This window comes from Anguilla anguilla, chromosome 4 (assembly GCF_013347855.1).
Source record: "Anguilla anguilla isolate fAngAng1 chromosome 4, fAngAng1.pri, whole genome shotgun sequence".
NCBI lineage: Eukaryota > Metazoa > Chordata > Actinopteri > Anguilliformes > Anguillidae > Anguilla > Anguilla anguilla.
In genome coordinates, this window is record NC_049204.1 from 1,053,300 (window position 1) to 1,070,537 (window position 17,238).

A 17,238-nucleotide genomic window follows, 5' to 3' on the forward strand; every position below is an offset into this window, starting at 1 on the left:
GCTGCTGGCCAAAAACATAAATAAACTGGAGCAAATAAATAATAAATATGAGAGGACCACACAAAGGTCACTCAGAGAATAGTCGAGAACAGCCTAAAGGTCGCTTGGGGAACAGTCAAGAACAGCCTAAAGGTCGCTCAGAGAACAGTCGAGAGCAGCCTAAAGGTCACTCAGAGAACAGTCGAGAGCAGCCTAAAGGTCGCTCAGAGAACAGTCGAGAACAGTCTCAAGGTCGCTCAGAGAATAGTCGAGAGCAGCCTAAAGGTCGCTCAAAGAACAGTCGAGAACAGCCTAAAGGTCGCTCAGAGAATAGTCGAGAGCAGCCTAAAGGTCGCTCGGAAAACAGTCGAGAACAGCCTAAAGGTCACTCAGAGAACAGTCGAGAACAGTCCAAAGGCCGCTTGGAGAACAGTCGAGAACAGTGGTGTGAGCGCAGTGGAAATGAAGCTGCCTTTCTGACGCACATACACGCTCTGTCCATGGTGTGGGGCACACAGGGACAATACCAGCCTGCTTAAGGCTTCTGCCCATTGCATGTAACACCAATACCAAGAGTGGGGGCCCATTTTTTGGGGGGGAAAATCTACTTCTGTTCCCTCTGTTTGCTAACATTGCTTTTTTACATGTGGTCTTATCCACCCACTGAAAAAAGCGATGCTTGATTCTCGAGAGTAAAATCACCACATTATTTGTCCAAAAATTGCTGGGAATGAACTCCCTGTTGATTACACGTAAGTGGAGTGGGAAAGACCAACTACAGCTTCAGAATGCTTCATTTCAGAAGGAAATCTCCACAGAATAAACGGCACAATCTGCTGTTTTGTACCATTTCGTTTCAGCATTTACCTTATCCTCCAGGCTTGTGTCGTATATCGCCAGTTTATCAGTGCAGGCATTTCCCAACGAGTCCATCAGAGTCTGGGCAAGGGGGGGTCTGCATTCGATTCATTTCAATTCAGTCAATTCAGAAATGGATAATAACAAGAAATAGTAATAAAATAATAACGAAATATCCTTTTTTAAACTAACAGACCTGAAGTGATATAAGTGAAGTGGAACTGAATGAGTCACTACCTGACTCCATAGCCAGGTCACTACAGCAATGGGACACACTGGCTCATGGCTTTGAAGCAAAATTCACCCAAAAATATGAAAAACCTTATTTTTACTGTCTGCAGATGAGAATTATGCTTTTAAAAGGTCCTTTGCAGAAATGCACTTTCCATCAAAAAAAAACTCACAAAGATAATGAACAGTGGCCAGAACAGCGGTACAGGTAAAGAGTCAGGTAAGGTCGAGAGCGAGCTGGAAAAGCAGGCTTTAACACAAGGTCGATCAGAGGACACACAGCCAGAGGCCCTGATGGACTCTGACAGCCCGCCTACCTCACTGTGGCCCTGATCTTCTCCGCACTGATGTCCTGCACGATCTTTTGGAAGAGGTCGGTGTCCGGGGGCGGGGCTGGCGTCGGGGGGGCGGGTCTGTGGGCGAAGCGGCCAATGAGGAGGCCCAGGACGAAGAGGGCGACGCCCAGCAGGACGTAGCAGGTGAGCGAGCAGCCGGGCCGGAGCGGGCTCTTCGGGGGGGGGGCGGGTGAAGTGGGACACGTAGTCCGGGTCCTCCTGCAGGCGCTCGAACCGGCCGTGGGGGGACGTGGAGGGCTCGATGGGCTCCAGGTCCAAATCCGCCACCCGGGACGAGTTCCCCACGGAGTGCTGCTCCCCGTCCTCCAGCTGGAACCTGCAGCACCAGCACAGACACGGCACAGTCACAGCACAGTCACAGCAGAGCACAGTAACAGCGCAGTCACAGCACAGACACGGCACAGTCACAGCAGAGCACAGTCACAGCGCAGTCACAGCACAGTCACAGCACAGACACGGCACAGTCACAGCACAGTCACAGCAGAGCACAGTCACAGCACAGTCACAGCAGAGCAAGTCACAGCACAGTCACAGCACAGACACAGCACAGTCAACCCATAAGGGGCGCTACAATTCTACATCTAAAAGTAGATGCGCAGGTGAATGTACACGTACACACACAGGTAAAGGTAAAGGTGAACATACAGGTAAATGTAAGTGCACAGGTAAAGGTAAAGGTGAACATACAGGTAAATGTAAATGCACAGGTAAAGGTAAAGGTGAACACAGGTAAAGGTAAAGGTGAGCACACAGGTAAATGTAAATGCACAGGTAAAGGTTAACACAGGTAAATGTAAATGCACAGGTAAAGGTTAACACAGGTAAATGCACAGGTAAAGGTGAACACACAGGTAAATGCACAGGTAAAGGTTAACACAGGTAAATGTAAAGGTAAAGATGAGCACACCGGTAAATGTAAATGCACAGGTAAAGGTTAACACAGGTAAATGTAAATGCACAGGTAAAGGTAAAGGTGAGCACACCTGTCCATCCCGGGCTCCTCCAGCTCCTTCTCCATGTCCCACTCCAGCTCCACAGCGGCCTGCAGCTCATCGCTCTCCAGGTCCTGAGAGTGCAGCGCCCCCCGCAGGCCAGCGTGCACCTTCCTGTAGGCCATGTCTCTACCTGAGAGCAAGAACCGCACCCCCATTACTACCCCAAATCCACACACAATACTACCCCACACACCCACATTACTACCCCACACACCCTCAATACTGCCCCACACACCCTCATTACTGCCCCACACATCCTCAGTACTGCCCCACACATCCTCATTACTGCCCCACACACCCTCAATACTGCCCCACACACCCTCATTACTGCCACACACACCCCCATTACTGCCCCACACACCCTCAATACTGCCCCACACATCCTCAGTACTGCCCCACACATCCTCATTACTGCCCCACACACCCTCATTACTGCCTCACACACCCTCATTACTACCCCATACATTATCATTACTACCCCACACACCCACATTACTACCCCACACACCCTCATTACTGCCTCATACATCATCATTACCACCCCACACAGCCCCCCATTACTACCCCACACACCCTCACTACTGCCCCACACACCCCCATTACTACCCCACACCCCCTCATTACTGCCCCACACACCCTCATTACTGCCCCACACACCCCCATTACTACCCCACACACCCTCAATACTGCCCCACACACCCTCATTACTGCCCCACACATCCTCAGTACTGCCCCACACATCCTCATTACTGCCCCACACACCCTCAATACTGCCCCACACACCCTCATTACTGCCACACACACCCCCATTACTGCCCCACACACCCCCATTACTGCCCCACACACCCTCAATACTGCCCCACACACCCTCATTACTGCCACACACACCCCCATTACTGCCCCACACACCCTCAATACTGCCCCACACATCCTCAGTACTGCCCCACACATCCTCATTACTGCCCCACACACCCTCATTACTGCCTCACACACCCTCATTACTACCCCATACATTATCATTACTACCCCACACACCCACATTACTACCCCACACACCCTCATTACTGCCTCATACATCATCATTACCACCCCACACAGCCCCCCATTACTACCCCACACACCCTCATTACTGCCCCACACACCCCCATTACTACCCCACACCCCCTCATTACTGCCCCACACACCCTCATTACTGCCCCACACACCCCCATTACTACCCCACACCCCCTCATTACTGCCCCACACACCCTCATTACTGCCCCACACACCCCCATTACTACCCCACACACCCTCATTACTGCCCCACACACCCTCATTACTGCCCCACACACCCTCATTACTACCCCACACACCCTCATTACTGCCCCACACACCCTCATTACTGCCCCACACACCCTCATTACTGCCCCACACACCCTTATTACTGTGCCAACCAAACCCTGCATTGCTAATAAACCAGAGAGAGAGAGAGAGAGAGAGTAGTAGCCACATGAGAGAAGACCTCCTCCAGGGAGAGAACAAGGACACACGGAGGCTGCCTAACTCTCATCATTAATGCGAGGGTCAAACTCATAAATAAGAGCAGAGACGTGTGGTGCCCCATCACATTTCAGCATTCTTTTTAACACACACCCCTATCAACCCCAAACAACCCATTTCTGCAGAACAAAACCCACAAATCGGGGCTGAGAAGTGTATCAAGGCTGTTCTTCTACACAAAGACATTCAAGTGAGGGCTGGCTCTAAGCATGACAACATTTCCAGTGCTGTGAAGAGATCTGCCTTCTGTGCAACTGAACACAACAAAATGAAGATATTTTTTTCTCTAAGAATGGCACGACTACACCACGAAGCCAACCTCTCATTTCCTTCCAAACACTGCATTATGGGTATTGTTGTGCTGTTGCAGATCGTTGGGCGGACTTGTTGTGACAGAACTTTAGAAAGATTTTGAATGGCTGTTCTGTGGCTGTTAAGAAGAAAGACCAGCCCCCAGCTTTTAAACACTGAGCTGTGGAAACAGACAAGAAGAGAAAATGGAGCGTAAACACCAGCAGGCAGTTTCTCCTCGTCAAAAACAATCTGCAAAATGTCCCTCCAGTCTGACAGTGGTACAGAGAGGAGGTGCAAAGAGGAGGTATGTGTACGACTGCAAGAGCAAAGGAGGTGTGTGTGACTGTAAGAGCTGAGGAGGTGTGTATGACTAAGAGGAGAGGAGGTGTGTGTGTGTGACTGTAAGAGCAGAGGAGGTGTGTGTGTGTGACTAAGAGGAGAGGAGGTGTGAGTATGACTGTAAGAGGAGAGGAGGTGTGTGTGAGGAGGTGTGTATGACTAAGAGGAGAGGAGGTGTGTGTGTGTGTGACTGTAAGGAGGTGTGTGTGTGTGTGTGTGTGACTGTAAGGAGGTGTGTGTGTGTGTGACTGTAAGAGGAGAGGAGGTGTGTGTGTGTGTGACTGTAAGGAGGTGTGTGTATGACTGTGAGGTGTGTGTGTGTGTGTGACTGTAAGGAGGTGTGTGTATGACTGTGAGGCCCTCCCCACGCTCCCCCTCTCTCTGTCTCTGGTGCGACAGCAGGCGCTCTATCACCGAAACGTCAGCAATTTAACGCTTTTCAGCTCTCAGACAGAAGCATCAATAAGAGGGAGCCGCTGATACAGTCTTTAACTCCGCCCACGACTGACGCGTGACTGACATCTCAAACGACATGGCGCCCGTCCAAAAGCACATGCAGCCTTTTAGGGCAGACTAAACCAAATCCACCGGTGGGGCATGGGGTCCGTGCCCAAATCTGAATCCCAGCAACTGCGTCATTCCTGCCATCAAACACGGGAGTCACACACATGCACACACACACGCACACACACACACAGACACACACACACACGTACACGCGCACATGCACACACACACACACGCACACATACACACAGACACACACACACACACGCACATGCACACACACACACACGCACACACGCACACACACACACACACACACAGACACACGCACACACACGCACACACACACGTGCACACACACACACACACACACACACACACACATCCATATTTCTATTAGAACTCAACAAGTTCCAGTTCAGGCATGATTTCAAATTGAGATCCACCAAGTTAAGATTTTTTGGTAACTACTTTTTTTTTTTAATCATACTTTTTTTAAAACTTTAAGACAATTAACTTTAACAAAATCAATGAAGTATATACAGTACAAATGTGAATAAAAGGTAATTTATATGCAAAATGATCGTTAACGTTCAGCCTGTTTCAGAAGTAAAGAATAAGTGCCGAAATGCATTTCTGGTCTGAGGGTGGAGGAGGTGTCCCAGGCTGCCGAGGGGGGAGACTCTCATTTTCATCCGCTTTGTTTTTATCATCAGAACGGGCCCACAGGACAACGACCTCAAATGCCACATGGAAATCAGGCTCCGAATTAAAAGCTCCATCAGCCTCCGTTTCCCAGAAGGCCCTGAGCATGATTACTCAGCCTAAATGCTCCACTTTGTGCATCTGCACACAGTAACTTTCTGCTTTGACACCACAGCAGGCAGAGATGGCTAATGCATTGTGGGACATGCAGAATGAGAATGATAGTGAGAAGCCTGCTGACCTATCAGCTACAGCCAGCACTGAGTGGGCGGGATCCATGAACTTCAACCAAGTGCTAAGATCATGTGATCTATAATAAACTATCCTGAGCACAGGCAAGATGCGAGCTGTTATTTGTTACTCCACATGACATATATGTGACACCAACATAAAATCCTGCCTTTCATATTAGCTTAGTCAGTCATTATATTACATTGCAGGCATTAAGCAGATGCTCTTATCCAGAGTAACATACATAACAGTCCTACAAGATCCTGATTAAATCAGCTGGTGAGTTATCGTGAACAACCACAGCTCAATAGTATCAATAATTACCACACGTTAAATTTCATGCAAATGCTTCCACAAATGTTACACAATAAAGTTCCAACAATACAAAAATAAATTAGTGTCAGAGTTGAATATGTATCAATTCTAGAAAATAAAACTTCAATTTTCACCCATAGAAAGCGAGAGAGAGAGAGAGAGAGATAGACAACAGTATATGTGGAGTGGAAATGATTTTTAGGTACTATCCCGCTTGCCTATCATCGTGTCGGACATGACCTTGTCAGTTTGCTGAGCTGCAGAAGGTGAAGCCAGCTGTCAGTCTTCAGCTGCTGCTGTTTTAACTGTGAGTAAAAGAACAAAGCTGCTGCACTTTGAGAACCAACCAGAACAGCAACACATCCCACACACACGCACACGCGCACGCGCACACACACACACACACACACACACACACACACACACACACACACACACACACTAACACACACACAAACACACACACACACACACACACACGCACACACGTTCCACACAACAACACACACACTCCATTCCACATACACACACTCCACACACATTCCACACACTCACACCAGAACACCAACACACCCCACACACACACACACACACGCGCACACACACACACTCACACACACACAAACACACACACACGTTCCACACAACAACACACACACTTCATTCCACATACACACACTCCACACACACACACACACACACATTCCACACACTCACACCAGAACACCAACACACCCCACACACACACACTCCACACACACACACACTCCACACACTCACACCAGAACAGCAACACACCCTACACACTCCACTCCACACACACACACACATTCCACACAAACACACACACACGTTCCACATAAACACACACACACACAAACACATCCCACACACTCACACCAGAACAGCAACACGTTCCACACACACACACACACACACACACAATAACCTCAGGAAAGCCCATCATCGACCATCGCTCAGGTCTACTTCCCGGCTCCACAGAAGTGGAATAAAATCCCACAGTATTTTACAGTGAATATGTGAAAGCTTTTATCATCACATGTATAAATGCGCTTTGTCATCATATAGCGAAACGAGGGAATCAGGCCATGCGCATTTATAAATAAGTGGCCTGTATTAAACAGACATCTGCTGTTATTTTATTTTCAGCCAAAATTAATGACTCACACTAATAATGAGCTCATCTCAGACGCTGGAAAGGCTAAGTGATTACATGCATGAAAACCCTCCCCTCGCTGCTGATGACTGCAGGAAGGGATTCACCTCGCGCTGGGCAGGTAAAACACAACGGGACTTCTACAGGAGACACGCTCTGTGATTTAACACTGCGGCCCAGCTCAGGAGGAGACTGACCTCTGACCCTCAGCGGTCCTGGAAAGACGACTGGAAATGTTTACAGAGTCCATTCAGCAGCATCAGGACATGTTTCTGGCCCGCAGCCACAAGCCAAAGCTGGAGTTTTATAGCGCTTGTGAGTGAAATATGCAAGCCGCAGGGTTTTGTGGGAGAACACTGGTCCCCCTCCATAATCGCAGCATCGACCCGCACCCTCCTGCAGGCGTGTCAGGGGACGTTAGACAGGGAAACAAACACAAAACCGCACATCGATCCCACTTCCTGTCCAAGGACCCCAATCGCCTTGTGTGCTCAGAAACGCACCCCAAAAATGCCTTCTTAACTTGTCACATCTTCCCCAACAATTAACGCATTAGTATCTGTTCAGCAGTCATACAGTCCTTACAATAATCCATGAAAATGAGCTGAACATAACCAGGTCCATAATTGCCACGGTAACGAGTTGTCAGTGTTTGCTATTTTTATGGCTGAGTCTTACATTACGAATCACCTTAAAGACCAGGAAGACATTCCCCAGGCTAATACAGACATTACGGAAATAAAAAGCTTGAGTGATTTCAACCTCCGATGCTCTATCTCTCAAGAGAAGCAGAAACACAAGTTTGTGGCAGTCTGTGCATTTCTGCAGTTTTATTCAATCTCTTCCTCTAATTGAAGCCCTATCTACAGAACTTAACACATCTGCAGCAGTAACTTTGTTTATAAACAAAACCATCCCTGCAGCTGGGATGGACGAGCAGCCGAACCGGCGGCAGAGGGAGAGCGTTAAAGAGAGCGTCGTGGGAGAGCGTTGTAAGAGAGCGTCGCAGGAGAGCGTTGTAAGAGAGCGTCGCAGGAGAGCGTTGTAAGAGAGCGTCGTGGGAGAGCGTTAAGAGAGCGTCGTGGGAGAGTGTTAAGAGAGCGTCGTGGGAGAGCGTGAGCCGGCCAGCGCGCTGTCGAGCGGACGGTGCAGCTGAGGCAGCCCAGTGGACAGGACCGGCCGTTTCGCACAGGAAGGAAAAAGGTCAGAATCAGTGTTGGGAGAGAGATCTAGTGTTCGATCAATAATTAATATCACGCTGCAGAACAGGAATGAGTTTCTCATGAGATTTAAAGGTTCTGGCAAATACCAGGTATCGATTATAAGTGTATTCATAAATTACAATGGAAGTGAACCAGCTGGCCACAGTCCCATGACAAAAAGCCTCTTTTTTTTTTTGGAAATAGAATTTTTAATTTAGTTTTTCTTTTACAAATGATTGCCTCCATGCATTGAGAGTCAAACCGAGAAATTCAATATGCCATCCCAGACTGACAGCTGATCATATAATAGATATCAGTCACATGAAACTATTTACATTAGCAATGTCAATATCATGATGTAAAAGAACAGGCTATCATTTTGAACTGAAAAATGGAGGAAAAAAAATGACAATGTGTAAAAACTGGACATTTGGGGGGAAAAAGGTTTAACCATAATGAGGTTATATTTGATTTCATTTTACTCAAGACTATAATCTTCTGCAATTTTGACCGTTTTGCTGATATGCATGAACTTTGCAGGGGCCAGACTAGAACTAAAGAGAGAGTCTAAAGTGCTCTGGTGGATGTTACTAAAAAAACAATACTAAAAATACTAAATGTCGCACGGTGGTGTGAAAGAGAATTTAAACTCTTTTCCATCTGCAGTCGTTTCCCATCGCATACGCATTGCCTTCCATCGGCCTGTGGAATACTGATAAAATTAAACATGACAGCCATCTTTTTCCCATTTCTATTTCCACACAAAGTGGAACTAAACGTATTAATGCCATTACAGCTTCTTTATGTGCGCACCATTGATAAACACCTCAGAAAACATACAGATTGTGTTTACGGTTCATAACAACAGTATTCATTAGGCAAGCGATGTTTCATTTGTACATCTCAAATCAATAGGCAGTGGGAAAAGGAAGCGTTCAGTGATTGAGGAATTAACAGCAATATCAGAAGCAGATCAAAGGCTGCCATCCATTACACAGCCGTGGCCAGGAGAGGTAATCAAATGCAGAGCCAGCGCAGGCCTTAATTTGAGGGGCTTCGATGTGGCTCCGGGGTTATTGAGGTCATTAATCACAACAGGCATTAATAAAAAGATATTGTGCACATTTGTACCCCGAGAGCCTCAGGATTAAACATATTTGTAAACGGAAACAGCAGCAAACCTGGCTTCTGCATTTGAAACGGATTAGATCTGGCATGCTGATCATTAGAGTATTAGACTAACAGTCTTTCATTAAAATTCCATATAATTAACAGGGGGAAAGTATTTCTTTCCAGCGTAACGCTTAGTGACTAATGAAGAAAACTGAGAGAAAAGCAAGCCGCCATCGCTGTCCTGATTAGCATTTCTCACTCTCACAGATGGGAAGAGAGAGGCCTTTGTACGGGGACCAATCAGAACGCCAGAAGGACAGCGAACCCACAGCACAGACGACCCTGACGCCATTACCACCAGAACGGACCAATCAGAAGGCCAGCAGGACAGCGACCCCAGCGCACAGACGACCCTGATGCCATTACCACCAGAACGGACCAATCAGAAGGCCAGCAGGACAGCAAACCCACAGCACAGACGACCCTGACGCCATTACCACCAGAACAGCAGCCCGCTGCGTCTGAAGATGGCCGCCCCCGATCGATGATTGACAGCAGCAGGGGTGAGAGCACTCAGCGAGTTCTCTTGTAAAACACCCACCAATCACATTAGAGGCCCATTTAGGAGAGACCGGAGACCGGTCTGCAGCGTTACCTCCTCTCCCTTCACCCAATTACAGCCCACCTCCAGGAATAGGGATAACACCATTACACGCCAATTACACTCTGTTGACCGTTCACAGACATGGAGGGATTTAACCGCCCTGAGAGAGAGGGAGAGGGGGAGAGGGGGAGAGAAAGAGAGTCTCTGAAGGTGAAAGAGAGGAAGAGGGAAAGAGAGTCAAAAGGGGAGTCTCTCTCGACACCAGGCGTTGAGTTAACCTGCAGGGGAACTGCAGCCCAAACAGAAGAGAGTGGACAGGGCTTTCTCTGTGGCTGGGGGGGGTGGTGGGGGGGCGTGTCACTTCTTCAGAGTCCTTTTTGTCGCCCACGTTAATCTCAATCACCGCTCGTCAGGCCTGGCGGACGCAGCGACAGGGCCCCTCCACACCCCCGGCAGGGCCCCTCCACACCCCCGACAGGGCCCCTCCCCCCCCCCCCCGGCCGCCGCCATCCTCTGATTCCACGAAAGGTTACGCTGGCGGCTGATTGGTCGATCCATCAAAGCGCGGAAAACGCCGGTCTCTGCGCGCCCGGGGCCCGGGGCCGGCCTCCCCTGGCCTGCCGCTAACGCGCATTTGATCTTTGCCATCCGTGTGTAATTCACCCCGGCAAATTAAACGCTAATAAAAACATAACCTGGGGCATCATTTATCAAAATTAAAGCTTTAAATATGGATCCCTATAGGGAGGCCATATGCTGCTCAGTTTAGCCCATTAAGTTCATTAGCTGATGTCAAACCATTAATTAGCAATCAGGTTTGTCAGCTGGGGCCCAATAAAGACCCAACGCTTTCTTACGGGTCTAAACTGACGCTGCACGCCCATATAAAGACAAACCGCTCTTCCCACACCTGATTCCTACCGCGGCGGCGTTGACTCCAGAAGACCGTTACCATAATTAAACTCAGTCAATCAGCCTGCTGCATAACTGGCCTTCGTGTGTTTTTGCCTTCATAAACGTGTCCTTATCGTGTGCATTTGTTTTCATTTGCAGAACTTATTGAGCCGACAGAATACAGAATGAATTTTAATGTTGCTGAGACAGAACACCTGGCAATAAACCATCAGTCTTCAGCCCTCAAAAATCAGCCAATAGGGCTCCAGCCATAAGTACTGTCAACCAATCAGGCCCTGTTCCTCACGCCGAACAACTTTTCAGATCCAGCCAATCAGTCTTTACTCCATATCACGCATTAAAAACAGAAATTTAATTTACCCTGTTCACAGTAAAGGAATAGTGTAGTTACCGGGTTAATAAAATCATTTCAATAATTACAATCAGTGTATAAAATACATTAAAAGAGTTTTTAAAAATTCCATTAAGAAATTTTCATTTTCTGTCCAAATCGAATAATCTGAACTTTTGGAACAGAACAAACACAAAGGGTAATATCACTAATTTAGAGACTTTACAAAAAACCATACATTTGCAATTTGGAATAAAGCAAAGGCATGACTGTCTGTTAATAATCATAAAACTTCCATTACAGTACAGAATACAGTGGCAATTGGCAAACTGCTCACTCAATAGTAAAACAAAATGAATATTGAATAAATAATAACCTGGTTCTACTTTTGTTCAGATGTCTAAAAGCTGTCAAATTAGATTAACCAAATCCTTCCGCAGAAAGCCAATCTCTCTTACTCAGAGATAAAAAGAGGAGGATAAGTGCATTTAATGGCCATTACCTTTACAGCATCGAGTCCAGACGGTATTATTTCATTATACGTCTGAAACAGCACAATGAGGCAAAGGCCACGGCCGTGTGCGTTGGGATTGGGGTTTTATATTCATTTATTTATTTCCATTGGCTGTAAGGCACAGATAAAATACAGAGACATGCATTTGAGATGAAACGCTGTCTATATATAGGAGGTGACATGCAGGGGTCCTGCGATCAGTCATATTCACACAGCCCTGTCACCAGCACAGTGTCACCGATCTGTCCCGATCCTCCGCTGCAAATGAGCTCTTTCCCTCTCTGCAGCACACGGAAGGGCCGCGGAGAGCCCGGCAGACCAGAGGGAGAGCGGGATAATAAAGGAAAAGACAAATTGAAGGTCACAAGCCATCCAGTACCACCTGCAGGGTGATGTCTCTTTCTTTTTCCTTCTCTTTCTCTATCTCTCTCTCTCTCTACAAACGCACACACTCACTCACACACACTTGCTCTCTCTCTCTCTCTACAAACGCACGCACACACTCACTCGCTCTCTCTCTCTCTCTCTCTACAAACGCACACACACACTTGCTCTCTCTCTCTCTCTCTACAGACGCACGCACACACACACTCACACACACTTGCTCTCTCTCTCTCTCTACAAACGCACGCACACACTCACTCGCTCTCTCTCTCGCTGTCTCTAAAAAAGCACACACACACTTACACACACACTTGCTCTCTCTCTCTCTCGCTGTCTCTAAAAATGCACACACACACACACACTTACTCACACACACTCACTCTCTCTCTCCCTCTCTCTACAAACGCACACACACACACACTCGCTCTCTCTACAAACACACACACACTCACACACACTTACTCACTCACACATACACTCGCTCTCTTTCTCTCGCAGAGGAAATGAATGTGCAGTCCATCATAAGAGTGTCCCCTGCAGGAAATGAAAAGTGAGGATCTGAAATATAATTGGTCGGTTGTCTTATTATGCTCCAGAAGAGAAGGAGGCCGGTGATTGGACCCTACAGCATGTGTGCATTATATGAGTTCTGTTTCTTTCAGGTCCCAATCATGCCCTTAAATAAAGAATTCGACTGCAGTGACTCACTTCCTTAACATAATGACTCTTCGCATGCCTAATTTATACCTATGTAGTTTCTCAGTGAAAGGGTACCTTTATACTGCATCTTTAAATGGATATTTATAATGAGAGTGTGACGTTATTGAAGATATACAGTGCTTCATTGTCAGCAGAGGCTGAGAACAGTCAATACAGGTAATTAGAAATTGAAATGATTTCTAGATTGCTATAAGAGGTCATGAAAAATTTAACAACATCTGCCTGATCTGCTTACTTAATCACCTGTTTTGTTGAACTGATTGATTTCTCACATAAAGACTTATTCCTTTAGGAAAATAATTGTTCCATTACAAAGTGTCCCTCAAACAACATTAATTTGTGGGTAATTATTTCTGATATCTATTAATATTAATAACTACTAAACACAACAATGATACATTTGCGTGAACTAAAAATACTAATTAATACAATAATAATAATAATAATAATAATAATAACAATATAGCTGCAAGTAGCAGTTAAGGGGGCCACAAATACATATGCAAACGCAAAAATCCGCAGTAAATTTTTCAGCGTAGAAGCTTTCTTCATGCAAAGATAGATATTCATGTGTAGACACTATATTCCAAGGTCCTTTCAAATCAAACCGTCAAGGAGGAGAGATTTTAATTAACATTTTTCACTTTTAAGCGTTTTATAATTTATTGTAAATGGCAGTAAATGCATAATGGTAGGCTAATGGGTCCTTAAGGCAAATTTATTCTATGTCAGAAGAGGGATGTTGTGGCATTAATTTATGGTCCCTATGTCAAATGGCACAATACATCCATTTTTAAGTCTTGGAAATGTAAAACACTGATATAGCACTACCATGAGGCCAATCAGCACCAGATTTAGCCACTGGTGGTCCTAAGGTGCCCTCTAGCACAGTACCCATTTTGAATCAACCAGGGGAACGAGGGAAACCCACAATCAATCAAATTATTCAAACTGTTTGGGATTTACTAAAACCCACACCCACATTCATCGCCTTACTGAGGACATGCTTTTAAGTGCAGTGACTTATGCAGGGATTTTATATATTCAAGAGTAGATGTTTTTCAAAATGGGGGAAAATCTACATGCACATTTTCAGGGTAGTGACTAGTTTAGTTTATGAAAGGAGAAAACTGTAACAAAAAATTTTTTGTTCCAGGTGAAAATCTTCAGGAGATAGGTCCGTCAAAATTAGGAATTTCAACTGTTTGCTGTAGCGCCACCAAGTGGACGGTTGAGCCCAAAGTTTCTAAATCGCCATTTAGAATGCCCTTCAGTCAATGTGCAAAGTTTGGTGAAAAACCAACCAGGCAATTTTTCCTGAATTGAAAAAAATGGCAGAAGAAAAATAATATAAAAAACTCAGGAATACAATAGGGTGCTTTTTTCACCATCGTAATAAAATGCAGCATTCCAGCAGGTCTGTGTACATTTCGCGTTTCGTATAGATGGTTGTTGATAAGAACCTTCTGAATAAAGGTGGGTGATTAAATTTAGAAATGAGACTCTTAAATATGCACAGGCCCTGGCAGGGCGAGGGGGCCGGGGCGGTGGGCCATCTGGACCGTCTCTCTTTATCCCCCCGTGCGTTTGGGACCTCCCCAAATCCTCCTTTTAATTCGGTCCAGCCCTTCAGCTACCTGGCGCCCGCCTCCCGCGCGCTCGGCTAGCAGATGGGTACGGAGCAGGTAATAATGACCCAAGACAAACTCTTAAATTGATTAAGCTTCCGGCGAGGACACCCGGCGCACGACGGGGAGAATGAGGTTCGGAATCAAAGCCTCAGCTTCGCCCCCACCGAGGCTCGGAATCAAAGCCTCAGCTTCCTCCCCACCGAGGCTCGGAATCAAAGCCTCAGCTTCGCCCCCACCGAGGCTCGGAATCAAAGCCTCAGCTTCCTCCCCACCGAGGCTCGGAATCAAAGCCTCAGCTTCCTCCCCACCGAGGCTCGGAATCAAAGCCTCAGCTTCGTCCCCACCGAGGCTCGGAATCAAAGCCTCAGCTTCGCCCCCACAGAAGCAAACGGCACTCGCTACGCGGGACGGGACGGGAACCAAAACGGACCGTTCGGGCCGAGAGCGGGAGCTCTGGCGTGGCCTCCACCCCACGCTCACACCCACGTTCAAATCCGGAAGCGTGCGGCTGCTAGCCGTCTGTGTGCTGGGAGGAGGGGCGAGGGTGCGGGTGCGTTGCCAGACCGGACATATTTGAGAGATCCAGGCCAGAGAGTGAGCACAGCCAGGCTGCAGCACCTACAGGGGTAATTACTGCCCCTCTTGGCAGCCATTAGTCAAACAACACGCCACACTGAGGGCTGTGTGCGCCAGCTAATGGAGCTACAGAATCCCTCTTCCTCGGCAGGCCACTGCATACATCACCCAACACAGACCGGACCAGATTCTCCATTGTCTTCGCATAGCGGTCTGGACTAGGAGTCAGCGCTGGATGGCAGCACTGCAAGCGACGCCGCTCAGGACACAAAAGACCCTTTCAGCCCGAAACTCACAGTTAAACCCATATGCACCTAAAATAAACCGCAAAATCAGCTCTAACAGTGTAACAGAGAGCATTTGGGCCCTGATGGACTGGTGTTAACTCTCAGAGTGTTGATTAAACATTGAGAGCTTTACTGCGCTTGTATTGTGACATGGTGGGTATGGTATATCGAGTATGTCAATAAGTATAAATCTACAAATCAAAGGTAAAGGCTAAGAAAAGAATACAGGAGACAAAAAAAACAGCTTGCAAACAGTTTGTCTTTTTTTGCAACCATACAAATGCCACCGGACATCCTTCTCTCTCCGGGTTGCTGTTGTCACATTAAAAGCGTGGCCCATTCCCAGCTGCATTTTACTGCTGCCAACGCGCTTTTAATCTTTCATGAAAACCCCTCCGCTTTGATTTCCACCCTGGCGTCAGCAGCACTGATATCTGACGGTTCCTAAAAGGTCCCAATCATTGAGAAGGATCTATATTCCCCAGCCAGTCCTCCAGCTGCACAAATGAGCAGCTTTCCATCCAGGACTACAGGGAGGAAATGGTCCCTTTTGGGCAAATAACCTCCCCCAACAGCACACAAACTCCCCTGACCCCCCCCCCCCCCCCTCATAGCACAACAGGAGGCTGGGACAGAACACCGTTCTCAAACAAGTCTGCAAACTTCTAGTACAGATGACAATTTTGGGGGCTCAGACCAGTAGCTGATGAGTGTGTTTCTACTAGCCTCTATGGTGTAAAACAGTGGCTGGCTCCTGTAGTACTGTGTGTGGCCTGTAGGGTGTAAAGCAGTTTTAAAAAGACAGTTATTTTTCATTTATAACATTGTTTGATTTTTCACTGCAGCTTTGAGCTTTCCCGAGGCACTGAGGTGTGAGAAAGGACCCAGTCCCCTGAGCAGTGATTTTTGTTACCTGGGGGTTACTAAGGACAAACGTCTGGATTGGGTGAAAGTAATGACCCCTCCAAACAACTCTACATCCACAACTTCCTGTCTCTGCGAGTCCACTTCCTCTTCACCTCTGAGATAGTCCTACACATCTGGGGCGGAGAGGGCAAACACCTCTCTAAGGGCAACAATTCTGCCCATTCATTAACTGCGACAAACACTTAATCTATGTCTTTCATTTTAATCCCTGGGGGCTGAAACACTTAATCTATATCTTTCATTTTATTCCCCAGGGACTGACATGTTATGGTGGTGTAACCATGACTCCACTGCTGGAAAATCAAAGTAGACAGTGAGGATAAACAGTGATGAAGGAACTCCAGTGACCACGCCTTTATCTGGAGAGCTTTAATGAAATAATCACGTCCCCATGCATGATGTATGACTTCAGCCACCATGCACCATTAATCATTACCTTTGTACCTAAACAAATCAAATCACCACGGAGAAAGGGTCGCTTCTGCATGAGCCGGCTGCAATAACAAAA

General features: G+C 47.0%; 1 protein-coding gene across 1 annotated transcript in view; it reads right to left on the reverse strand.

The window, feature by feature from the left end:
* Positions 1-17,238, reverse strand: part of LOC118225400 (inactive N-acetylated-alpha-linked acidic dipeptidase-like protein 2) — a 330,235-nt gene that overhangs the window by 189,366 nt on the left and 123,631 nt on the right. The window contains exons 3-4 of the mRNA XM_035413736.1: positions 2,408-2,549; positions 1,386-1,740 (exon numbers count right to left, since the gene is read on the reverse strand). Of these exons, the coding sequence (XP_035269627.1) occupies positions 1,386-1,740; positions 2,408-2,477 (425 nt within the window). The 5' untranslated portion in view covers positions 2,478-2,549. The remainder of the gene's footprint in view (positions 1-1,385; positions 1,741-2,407; positions 2,550-17,238) is intronic.